Source organism: Camellia sinensis, chromosome 7 (assembly GCF_055761805.1).
Source record: "Camellia sinensis isolate YWXY chromosome 7, ASM5576180v1, whole genome shotgun sequence".
NCBI lineage: Eukaryota > Viridiplantae > Streptophyta > Magnoliopsida > Ericales > Theaceae > Camellia > Camellia sinensis.
In genome coordinates, this window is record NC_138967.1 from 99,573,258 (window position 1) to 99,586,357 (window position 13,100).

A 13,100-nucleotide genomic window follows, 5' to 3' on the forward strand; every position below is an offset into this window, starting at 1 on the left:
GTGCAAATACATTGCTATGCCCCTTTCCTGCTCTCTGTTGCAGCAAAACCAGGAATCAGCAACTTTCCGGGACTTGGCACGCTTTTCAAAAAATAACAGGTGTAAACAGAGACTAATTGGGGCATTCCGGTGGATTTCCGCGCAAGACAGTCCGGACATGCATCATCCACCAGAAGCAAGGCAGTCCCTGGCTTGCACGCCAGTTTATTTGCTTTCTTAGTTAATTCTTTAACTAATTAGGATTTTGTAATATTTCGGACTGTAATATTCTTTTATTCGGGACTGTAATATTTGGACTGTATATTTATTCGGACCCTCTGCGCGAGGGCACAACTGTAATAAGTGTGCGTGAGTGTGATGTATGTCTTCCAACCCCACGTCTTTCTCCCTTTTATTTATCCGCTTTTGATGGTTAGATTAGGGCATGTTTAAATTAGCATACAGTATGACAGCATGTTTGCATCATTCATCTGTATTGCATGCACCGGGCTCGGCGCATCATATTAACTGCATTGTATTTTCGATTTAAAAGTTGAATACATGTTAGCTGTAGCATTCCATATGCCATCTTAGAATAGCCGAGCCTGCTATCATTGCATTTTGCATGTGTTGCATTAGGCAATTCTGTATATTTAGGATCATGCATAATTTCTAATAAACTTCTTTTTTTAGCTTGGAGTACTCGGTGAGCTTTATGCTTTAGCATCCTTGCATGCGTGTGAGCGATTACCATGAATAGCATGCTTACCATGAGGCTATGTGCTTATGTGATATAACTGCCTGAATGCCTGTGGGTGAAGGTCGGGTTGTTTAAATTGGAACAAATCATTGACTGTGAGTTTTTAAGCCCACTAGATAGTGGCAAAATCACATTTTTCTAAGCCCACCCGAGGGTGGCAAATCCACGTCTTATCCTACTTGCGAGTAGCATCATCAAACCATTTTCAAATAAACAAGCATGAAATGTTTTGTTCCAATTCGGACGACCCAGTCTATACTTATATGCTGTGTGCATCACATAGTAACCTAGGCTAATAACCGGTATAAGAACTCACAATGTTTTCAAAGATTGATATCATGGTTAGTAGAGGCCGGTCTATGACCGGGCGAGCGGGGGTGCTCACGAAGTGACCTTCCCCAATCGTACCCAAGTTCCCGAGCCGAGGCAACTTTGGTGATGACGGACACGTGGCCTTTTGGCACCGAGTCAGGGTTTCCTAAATTTCCCAAAATAAAATATTTAGGTGGCGACTCTGTATCTGGCAAAGCAGTCCATGTTTGGCACTTCTTTCAAAAATCTGTTTTCTCAAAACGATTTGCCGGATTTGGACTCTTTGGTTCAGACTTAGAACCGTGACTACGAAGAGTCGAGTCCGAGCTGTAGCGAGGTCCCCCGCGGGCTTGTTACAATATGATGCTAAGTGTTTAAAATACAATACTTTTTGTCAAAAGCTGTTTCATTCCATCATGATTTGTTTGTTACAACATTTTACAGATTAAGGCACAAGTTTTACAGAAAATAAACTGCCTGATAATGTACAAATGTGCTACAACTACTAGCAAAAAGATAAATAAAACAAGGGACAGTCGCATCTGTGCTCTCAAGAGCAGTAATAAGAGGCCCTCTTCGTCCTCTTCTGCGGAATGGACTCTCCGCCACCATCGCCATCGCCATCATCATCCGAGTCGGAGCTGTCGTCCTCAGGATCCCCCTCAGCCTCGTCTCCACTACCGGAACCAAGACCAGAGTCCCCCTCCTCAGCAGATGTCTCTGACTGACGGTCTGTAGCCTCCTCCTCCTCCTCCTCATCGGGCTCGGCCTCTATAACATGTGCCCTGCGTCTGCGGGAGGACCCTCCACGAGCTCCCTGGAAAGGCCTGGATGGCCCAGCTCCTCGGAAAGGCCTAGATGGCCCGGCTCCCTGAGAAGGCCTGGATGGCCCAGCTCCCTAAAAAGGTCCAGATGGCCCAGCTCCCCAAGAAGGCCCAGGTGGCCTGGCCGGCGGCTGAGCGTACACCAGAGGCATCTGAAAATAAAGAGTTCAATTCAAATACATCAGTCCAGATATGTACAAACAGATGCAGATACAAGCCAAAAACTACATGAAATGAGTGCATGTAAATACAGTGTACAAGTGGGGTGTGTGTGTCAGATGTGCTCTACATAGGTAGCCTATCAATGCAGTAGAAATCAGCATGTCATTAGAAGTATGATAAATGCCAGAAAACTGAAGGATACCTGGATGCCCGCGATAGACAACTGTGCCTCCCTCCGCAGGACCATGCCCTCGAGTGAGGCCACCAATCCGACCACCTCCTCCACGTACTCTCGGGGTGGCTGCAAATACGAGCTCATAATCATCAGTGAATAAAGGAATGTCTAAGTGTTTGAATGTTAGATAGAAAACAATGGGGCATACCAGTGGTGAGTCGGGATCAATGGCGTATCGATCACCAAGCATCGGAGGCTCTAACGGGATCGGAGTCGGAGAGTAGTCCCAAACTGCCACCCCATCAGCTCAGTCGGCATATCCGGCCATCCAGGATGAGGGTAAGTCGGAGGAATCGGAGGAATCGATCTACCCCCACCTCTAGATGTACCAGCCCTGCTGGTGGAAGGGGCATCAGCAGCCCGAGCCCGAGCCTGGCTCGAAGATGACGTACCAGCAGACCTCGTCATCGGGGTGCGAGCTCCCGTCAATGGAGGCATCAAATATGTATGACGGTAAGTGGCGTAGTCCCCCTCCTCGAGATGTAACAAAGCATCACTACCCAGCATAGCACCGATTACCTCCTGGAAAGAGAGCCTATCAGCAGTCCGCATACTGACTGGAGGTGCTGCGGGAGGATCCTGAGAGGTGTATCCCCATACCTGACGCAGAAAGCGCTCCCCCAGAAACCACGCTCTGCCAACCGGTCCTTTGAGCAGGGTCCTGTACTGGGAGGCGCCCGATCCTCCGGCATACTGAAATCGGAGACCATCACCCAAGGGCGCCCAGGGCTGCCATGTGATCTACGGATAACAAATGCATAAGTCAATCAGAAATCAGGAATATGCGGGGCAAATCAAAGATGAAAATGGAAGGGACCGAGAGTTTTGAAATACCTCCGACGGTCGCACGGTGTCAAAATACTGCCGTAGATAAAGGAGAGTCTCTCGGGGCCTCGGCCGGTGCGGGCCCTCGAATACCAGTGAATATGGTGTCATGAGGGGCCCTGCCACCTCCAACTCTGGGGCAAACGTCGGAAAATATACATAAACCCATAACTGAGAAAAGCAGTGCAGAATGTAAGTACAAAGTGCTGAGGGCAAAATACAGACTGTAAAGTGTGCTGTGTGTGCAATGTACAAGTAATGAGGAGCAGAAATGTAAATCAAGAGGACAGAAAGTACCTCCCAGGCTCTCCAATAGCCGCCGAGTAAGTCTCCCTGCCCGCGGGATGTCGCGCTCATGTAGAAGTAAAGGGTAGCCAGGCTGGCGCCACCCCAGTCGTATCGACTGACCTGTGATAGGTCAACCAGAGCGCTCAACAGATATAGCCCAACCGTGTTCCCTCTATCGGCAAACAAAGTAGTCCCGAAGAGGAACATAAGAAAACCACGGCCATACTGCTCTGTCTCCTCAGGAGTCTCGGGCTCCATCTCCGCCCGCCGGAAGTGGGAAGAGAACCAAGTGTATCGGACTCTCCCAGAAGCCCTGTCAACAGGCGGGCGAGCCCCCAGTAGATATATCCAAGCGGCCTCCCACTCGCCCATGTCCTCGTCATATGGGATGGACCAACCTCCTATGTCCAGGCCGGTCAACACAGCAAAATCCAGAGGCGTCATAGTCATGTCCCCAGTGGCAGAGAAATGAAAGGAGTTGGTGGTGTCCCACCATCTCTCCACCAAAGCCGCCATCAGTGTCCTCCTGGTAGGACAACGTGATAATCCAATGCAGAAGGCCCCGAACCCTGCCAAGTCTACTAAATCCCGGACAGACTCCGGGAGCTCAACGTACCAATCCCTCGCGGCGGTGGAGCCATATCCCCGTACACCGCGAGAACCAACCTGCATTCAGAATGAATACATGTTTCAGTATAAGAATGAATGAGCTGTGTGTTCAATGTGTGATGTATAAGCTGTATGAAAATTTGAAGTTTGGGCTGCGTGTTCAACTTTCAGTTAAATGTGGGCTGCGTGTTCACAATCTAATCTGGGCTGCGTGTTCAGGAAATTTAAAGTTTGGGCTGCGTGTTCAACTTTCAGTTAAATGTGGGCTGCGTGTTCAAACTTTCAGTTAAATGTGGGCTGCATGTTCACCTTCAATCTGGGCTGCGTGTTCAGAAAATTTAAAGTTTGGGCTGCGTGTTCAACTTTCAGTTAAATGTGGGCTGCGTGTTCACCTTCAATCTGAGCTGCGTGTTCAGATTTCAAAAAAATTAAAGTTTGGGCTGTGTGTTCAACTTTCAATCAATGTGGGCTGCGTGTTCACTAATCAAATTTGGGTTGCGTGTTCAGATTTCAGAAAATTCAAAGTTTGGGCTGCGTGTTCAACTTTCAATCCATGTGGGCTGCGTGTTCACTTAAAATTTGGGCTGCGTGTTCAGATTTCAGAAAATTTAAAGTTTGGGTTGCGTGTTCAACTTTCAATCCATGTGGGCTGCGTGTTCACTTAAAATTTGGGCTGCGTGTTCAGATTTCAGAAAATTTAAAGTTTTGGCTGAGTGTTCAACTTTCAATCAATGTGGGCTGCGTGTCCACCTAAAATTTGGGCTGCGTGTTCAGATTTCAGAAATTTAAAGTTTGGGCTGCGTGTTCAACTTTCAATCAATGTGGGCTGCGTGTTCACCTAAAATTTGGGCTGCGTGTTCAGATTTCAGAAAATTAGAGTTTAGGCTGCGTGTTCAACTTTCAGTTAAATGTGGGCTGCGTGTTCACCTTCAATCTGGGCTGCGTGTTCAGAAAATTTAAAGTTTGGACTGCGTGTTCAACTTTCAATCAATGTGGGCTGCGTGTTCACCTAAAATTTGGGCTGCGTGTTCAGATTTCAGAAAATTAGAGTTTGGGCTGCGTGTTCAACTTTCAATCAAATGTGGGCTGCGTGTTCACAATCAAATCTGGGCTGCGTGTTCAGAAAATCAGAGTTTGGGCTGCGTGTTCTACTCTTAGTCAGTGTGTGCTGCGTGTTCACCTAAAATTCGGGCTGTGTGTTCGATAAATCAGTGTTTGAGTCGTGTGTCCACTTCTTAACTAATGTGTGCCGTGTGTTCGCAATCAATTAATGAGTCGAGTGTTCAGAAATTCAAGTGTTTAAGCTACATGTTCAGGATGCAAGCGAAGTACTATGTCATAAGCTAAACTGTGTGTTCAAGCATAGCAAAGGCACGAAATGCACGAAAAATGCAGAAAATTAAATAAATACCTCTCGTGCCTCATAAGAGAGGTGACGCTCTGGCTCTCGGAGAAGCAGATCCCCAGGTGCTCGATCGTCAAAATCAGTAAAATGACGAAAAACGGCACGGGGAAGGACATGTGCTGGCGGAGCATACCTCCAAGGAATAAAGGGTCGAACCCTCGGGGGCAAAGTCATGACGTCAAACTCATCCCCGACACCCGGAGAACCTCCAGCATGAGGAGAATTACCCGCCATTTCAGAAAATCTGCAAAAGGAGCAAAAATGAGCCAAAATTGGAAAAAGTCAACAAAAGTCAACTCTCGGGAAATGAAAAAGTCAACAAAAGTCAACTCTCGAGAAAATCTTCCTAATATTGAGACAAACTCACCTCAAGTGGCGAAAATGAGAAAAGAAGCCCCGAAACCAAAATTTTATCAGTTCAAAGTGCTTGGAACTGAATATTTTCGCGAAAACAACTTGTGTGGGGCGTTGGAAAACGCGTATGGAGCTTAGATCTGAAGGAGAAAAATGGTTTGGGAAGCAAGAGGAGAAGATCTCGGCTGAATTTATAGGCTCAAAGTGTTTGGGTGAGAAAGCATGAAGGAAGGAGGTGAAAAGACCAAAATGCCCTCGGATTTGGGCAAGTGGCCGACCGGCCACCTTTTCCGGCCGGCCAGCTATTTCCTTTTTTGAAAACCAGCCGGCCACCTCCCCTCCCTCATAAAACTAGCCGGCCATATTCCCCACATGCTCAACTAGCTCTCTGCAAATTTTGAGGAGGATCGGAGTTCCCGGGACCTGAAAAAGTTCAAAGAAAGTGCACTTTCTGTCGCGAAATTGCTCCGCCGGAACTTCAGCTTCAAGTTCTGACAGGTGTCTCATCATCATTCATCGAAATCAAAGTGTATCCTTTTTGAATGTGTTGTAGTCTTTCCCGGAAGTGGATCAGAGGCCGTGATCGAGTCGTCTTCGCCGAAACACGCCTTTCCTCGCTCATTAATTCGTAACAACCGGGTACCTTGATTCATGCTCGTTTTGCACTATCATGCACGATATTGTATGTACGGTTCATTTGAGGCTGGTGCGACCAGACGAATCGCACAGGTATCGTATCTTCTCCGTGTGAGACGTGGCGAGGATTGAATAATTCTCCGCATTCTTAACTGCATGAAATGTAGTTGTTGCTTTGCATTCTTGCTTAAAACTGTTGCATCTATCTACGAATACTTGCTTCATTACAGCTTGCTGCATTTGCATGATCATCAAGTTACCTTCAGCTTCTTGCATTATCAGTTGCATTTTGCCCCTGCCTGCGGGCTTGCCTGCGGGCACATCTCTGTTTATCTTGTACGTTTGTCTAAGTCTTCGGCCTTGTCAAAAACGGGTCGTCTCTGGGCTTTGACATTCACTCTCGTCATTTATGACTTCCGAGTTCTGTCAAAAATGGGCAACTGTAGACACCGCATTTTTGACCGACCTTAAGACTCAGACGTCACCGATTGAGCGCTTGGTGATGTTGCATGTCGTGCTCGTTCAGAATTTCCAGAGTCGCGGCCGTGAGCCCTGCCTCCGGACTTCCGAACCCTCTTCTGTGCCTTGTCTCGATTTGCGAACCAGACTCAATTTTCTCTGTTTCTTTTCCTGAGGGGAGGGAGAGGTCCCGTAGACCATCTCTCAGTGGTCGTGGGCTACATTTTGTGGCTATAGGCCATTTTGCCCATTTCGGAGCCCGGTTCCCGATTTTTCGGAGTCGTTGGCCGTGTGCCTCGGTTCGGGACTGCCTAACCATCTCCGTTTGCTTTGATTTTTGGCATACTTCTTATTTACTCCCTTTTGAGGGACACTGAGGTCTGAGAGACCCACTTCGTGGCCGAATGCCACTTTCAGTGCTTAACAGCCCATTTTCGGGACCCCAAACTGCGCGTTTTGGCCCCCGAACATTCGTTTTGCATCGGTTTTCGTTCATTTTTGGCAGGTACCTCTGTTTCATCACCAAGAAGGCCATGGAAGGGTGGGAGGCCAGCAATTGTCTCAACAACCAGTTATATCCCTCCGGCGCCCTCCGACTCCTGTTTTTCTCACTTCCGAGCCAATGTTGAACACCCTTGGGCCATTTTCTTGAACTTTTAACCACTTATTTGTGATGTACACACATGGGAGGACCCTAAAAGTTGGTGGCCGGCCAGTAATTCCATCTGATCCTTTTGACCCCCCCTAAAAATGGCTTGTTGTCCCTCCCTGTTTCACAGTTGCCAATTTTTAACTACAGGGTTGTGATGTACACACATGGGAGGACAGCAATTTCTAGTGGCCGGCTATTAATTCACTTGACCTTTTTGATCCTTGGCCGGCCGGCCATGGGAGGTAGCCGGCCGGCCACCTGCAGCCCCAAAACCTTGCCGGCCATGATCCTTGCAATATTCACTTTACAGCTGTATAACTGTTGTCCCCCAGAAATATCTAAATCCGGGGGACACCTTTTGGGGGAGAAGTTGGTCTTTTCTCCCCATTCTTTCCCTCCCTTTTGTCCCTCTCCTTGGTCCATATAACCAGCTGCTAGCATTTGTATTAGGGGTTAGAAAAATTGCTTCAAGCATAGACATACATATCTCCCTCCATCTCTCTCATTTTCTTCAAAAACATCCAAGTTCTACACCTCATTCCTTCATCACCACCAAGCACCACCACCACTACTCCATTTCCAGCAGTTTGGAGAGCTTTCCAGCAGCTAAGAAGCAACACTTCTCAAGCCAAGAAGCAACCAAAGTTTGGTCTTCAAGGGTAAGCATCAACTCCCTCTTTTTGAGCTCATTTTTGCAACATTTCTTAGCTATATATGCTTGCTGTTTTGAGCTCTGACCAAAACTGAAAAGGTCATTTTTTTGAGCTCATTTTCATGTCTCATTAAGGGCTCAACCCTGTTTGAGCCCCCCATCTTGCACTTGCTTCAATATCCTTCTTGAATGTCATTTTCTTGCATGATATTTTTAGCTTGTGTGTGATCTGTTTTGGAGCATGATGTAAACTGTAAGTAGGCTTATTTTGAGCCCCTCTTCAACTTTGAAGAAGGGCTCATCACTGTTTGGGACCTCCATGTACCACTTGTCTTTATATCCCTTTTTGGTCCCCATTTTTTGCATGACTTGGCAGCCCCTTGTGCTTCTGTTTTTGGTCATTTTACAGAACTGAAAACAGTCTTATTTTGGTGCATTCTTCATGTTTCATTAAGGGTCTTTCATGGTTTGAGGCATATTTTATACACTTTGTATTATATCTCTCTTTTGGTCCCCATTTTTGCATGATTTGTTAGCCTATTGTACTTCTGTTTTTGGGTGATTTTCAGAGCTGGAAACAGTCTTATTTTGGCCCATTCTTCATGTTTCATTGAGAGTGTTTCACTGTTTGAGGCATAATTTATATACTTTGTGTTATACCTCTCTTTTTGGCCATATTTTGCATGATATTTTTGGCCTGTATGTATACTGTTTTGGGTCCGGCCATCAACTGTAAAGTGCTGTATTTTTGGTCCCTCTTCAGTGTTGTAGAAGAGTTTTTTTATGTTTGGGCTTTGCATCTACCACTTGTCCCTTTGTCCATCTTTTGGCCTGTTTCTTGCATGAGGGTTTAGCCATATCTGTGCTGGTTTTTGTGGTTTGCCATAAACTATAAAAGATCATGTTTTGGGCCCCTCTTCAACTTTGTTGAAGGGCCCTAATCTGTTTAAGGACAGAAGCTGTGAGTTGCTTCTTTATCTCACATTTAGGGTCATTTCTTGCATGCTAGTTTTGCCCTGTTTCTATTTGCTTTTTGGCCATGCTTTGAACTGTAAAAGTGCTTATTTTGGGGCTGCCTTGCTACTGTCTATTCATCGCATGTCCATATTGTGCATGTTTGGTATAGCTATAGGCCATTTCGGGTGCCAAAATTCATGTTTCGGGACTATTCCATGCATCGGGTGTACTCGTCTTATTTTGGGGCTGTTTTTCCCCCACATTTCAGTGCTGAAATTCCATTAGCATGTTTGCATGCCATTTTAGCCATATTGCATTGCATATGCCATTGCCTCGATTTGCGTGCCCGTGTGCACGCGTTTCGAGGCACTTCATTTTCATCCATCGGCCTCTTATGTGAGTGTGGCTGAGGCTCTCTCATGTTATTATAAGTCCATGTTGCATTCTATATGCCATTTTAGCCATATTGCATTGCATATGCCATTGCCACGGTTTGCGTGCCCGTGTGCACGCGTTTCGAGGCACTTCATTTTCATCCATCGGCCTCTTATGTGAGTGTGGCTGAGGCTCTCTCATGTTAGTATAAGTCCATGTTGCATTCTATATGCCATTTTAGCCATATTGCATTGCATTTTCCATTGCCTCGGTTTGCGTGCCCGTGTGCACGCGTTTCGAGGCACTTCATTTTCGTCCAATGGCCTCCAATGTGAGTGTGGCTGAGGCTCTCTCATGTTGGTGTAAGCCCATTATTGCATTGCGTATGCCATTTCATCCACAGCATTGTGTATGCCCGGTTGTATATTACCTTGTGTAGCGTGTATGCCATTCCATAACATTGTGTATGTTAGGATTGTATCTTAGTTGCATTTCATGCATATCATGCATATCATGCATATTGCATCGTGTTCGGGATAGGAGTTAGCCCGAGCACGGGAAACAAGGGACGTTTCGTACTCTGAGTGACGGAACGTGTCTCAATTCCCCAGTCACCGACACTCCGGATTATCCATGATGGAGTTAGGTTTTAGTTGTGTTTTCATGTGCATTCATTCTATATTGAGTTGCATAATTCGACTCCTCGGCCATCATGCCTCGATATGCGTGATTGGTGGCACGAGGATCGAGCCATGCATATATTTGTGAAAATACATTGCTATGCCCCTTTCCTGCTCTCTGTTGCAGCAAAACGAAGAATCAGCAATTTTCCAGAACTTGGCACGCTTTTCAAGAATAACTGCTAAACAGAGGCTAATTGGGGCATCCCAGTGGATTTCCGCGCGAGGCAGCCTAAATATACATCATTCATCAGAAGCAAGGCAGTCCCTGGCTCGCGCGCCAGTTTTACAGTTTTCTTAGTTAATTTATTAATTAATTAGGAATTTGTACATTATTTGGACTGTACTATTCTTTTATTCGGGACTGTATTATTCTTTTATTCGGGACTGTATTATTTATTCGGACCCTCTGTGCGAGGGCGTAATTGTAATAAGTGTGCGTGTGTGTGTTGTATGTCTTTCAACCCCACGTCTTTCTCCCTTTTATTTATCCGCTTATGATGGTTAGATTAGGGCATATTTCAATTAGCATACAGTATGATAGCATGTTTGCATTCATTCATCTGTTTTGCATGCACCGGGCTTGGCGCATCATACTAACTGCATTTGTATTTCAATTTCAAAGTTGAATACATGTTAACTGTAGCATTCCATATGCCATGTTTAGAATAGCCGAGCCTGCTATAGTTTGCATTTTTGCATGTGTTGCATTAGGCATTTCTGTATACTTAAGATCATGCATGATTTCTAATGTAATTTCTGTTTTGGCTTGGAGTACTCGGTGAGTTTTTATGCTTTAGCATCCTTGCATGCATGTGAGTGACTGCCATCAATAGCATGCTTACCATGAGGCTAATTGCTTATGTGATATAACTGCCTGAATGCCTGTGGGTGAAGGTTGGGTTATTTGAATTGGAGCAAATCATTGACTGTGAGTCTTACGCCCACTAGATAGTGGCAAAACCATCTTTTCTAAACCCACCCGAGGGTGGCAAAATCTACATTTTTAAGCCTACTTGCGAGTAGCAAACCACCTTTTAAAAAACAAACATGAAATGTTTTGTTCCAATTCAGGCGACTCAGTCTATACTTGTATGCTGTGCGCATCACATAGCAACCTAGGCTAATAACCGGAATAAGAACATACAATGTTTTCAAAAATAGATATCATGGTTAGTAGAGGCCGGTCTCTGACCGGGCGAGCGGGTGTGCTCACAAAGTGACCTTCCCCAATCGTACCCAAGTTCCCGAGCCGAGGCAACTTTGGTGATGACGGACACGTGGCCTTTGGCACCGAGTCAGGGTTTCCTAAATTTCCCCAAAAATAAAATATTTAGGTGGCGACTCTGTATCTGGCAAAGCAGTCCATGTTTGGCACTTCTTTCAAAAAAAATCTATTTTCTCAAAACGATTTGCCAGATTTGGACTCTTTGGTTTAGATTAAGAACCGTGACAAATTTAAGAGTCCTGAGCTGTAGTGACCCCAAATGAACAGAACGGGACTCACCCTCCCAGGGCGTTCGGGGACGTCTACAGCAAGCGTCGTGCAACAAAAATTGCTAGAAGTGCCAGAAAAGGTAAGCCTAGTGGATTAGGTGGCTGCTCAAAGTGATGATACGGGTGACACTCAGCTTGGTGTCATTACTAAAGAGGGAATCACCAACCTGGCTAAAGAGGGAATTACTGACCTAACTATTGGAGGTGAGGTTAGCGCCACGCTTGAACAAGTAGATCCCAGTGTTTGACCGCAACAACACTTCTTTTTTTTCTTTTTTTCTTTTTTTTTGGAGTTGTAACTAGGCTAGCTGCCCCGTCTTTTGTAATGATCTTTGAAATCAATGAAAATATCCAACTTTATGCACGTCATGTAGTTGTTCTTGTGTTATCTACTTAGCAAAATAACTTAAAAATCAGCTCGGCAAATGCTTTGAAAGTTGGAAACATCCTCTAACCTGCTTTACCGAAAAAAATCAACTCAACAAATAATTTCAAAGTTGGAAATATCATCCAACTTGCTTCACAGAGCAAAACCAGCTCGTTAAAGTCTTTCAAAGTTAGAATCATCCTCCAAGCTGCTTTGTCGAGAAAAACTAGCTCGACAAAGCCTTTCATGGTTGGAAACATCCTCCAACCTATTTTGCCGGGCAAAACCAGCTTGACAAAGACTCTCACAGTTGGAAACATCCTTTAATCTGCTTTGTCGAGCAAAACCAGCTCAACAAAGATTCAGAAAGCTAGAAAAATCTTCCAACTTACTTCGCCAAGAAAAATCAGCTCGGTAAAGATTTAGAAAGTTGGAAAAATTTCCTAACTTACTTCGCCAAGCAAAATCAGCTAGACAGAGATTTAGAAAGTTGGAAAAATCCTCCAACTTGTTTCACTGAGCAAAATCAACTCGGTAAAGATTTGTTGCCCCTTAGTCACTAAGTCCATTCTTAACCAGAGTATAATAAGAGAACAATAAATATTGTAGATTACAAAAATGAAAATCTATCTACTTGTCTTATTAATAAAAATTTGGAAGGGTTACAATAGTAAAGCTAAAAGTAAAACAACTTAAGGTTGGTAGCATTCCAAGGTCTGGAAACAGTGTGGCCGTCCATATCTTCCAATTTGTATGCCCCTTTTCCAGATAAGCCCACTACTTTGTATGGTCCTTCCCAATTTGCTCGCAACTTGTCTTCACCAAGTATAATGGTGTTGCCCATCACCTTTTGCAAAACCCAATCTCCAATCTTGAACTGCCTTAGATGCATGATTTTGTTGTATTTCTTCTCCAACTTGTACTGATATGCCGTGATATGAATCAATGCTCTCTCTCTTCTTTCCTTAGCTAAATCTAGCTTTAGAGCAATTGCATCGCCGTTCAAATCTAGCTCAAAGTTCTCACTTCTAATTGTTGGCATTCCAATCTCCAAAGGAATGACATCTTCCAT

At 45.0% G+C, this 13,100-nt stretch overlaps 1 protein-coding gene across 1 annotated transcript; it reads right to left on the bottom strand.

The window, feature by feature from the left end:
- Nucleotides 1-12,704: 12,704 nt before the first annotated feature.
- Nucleotides 12,705-13,100, bottom strand: LOC145795983 (uncharacterized). Its single transcript, XM_082880936.1, has one exon. The coding sequence runs from the start codon at nt 13,098-13,100 to the stop codon at nt 12,705-12,707; it is 396 nt and encodes a 131-aa protein (XP_082737062.1).

What these genes read in the sequence shown, in the direction of transcription:
- LOC145795983 (XM_082880936.1), bottom strand. Translation starts at nt 13,100, where the DNA reads ATGGAAGATGTCATTCCTTTGGAGATTGGAATGCCAACAATTAGAAGT.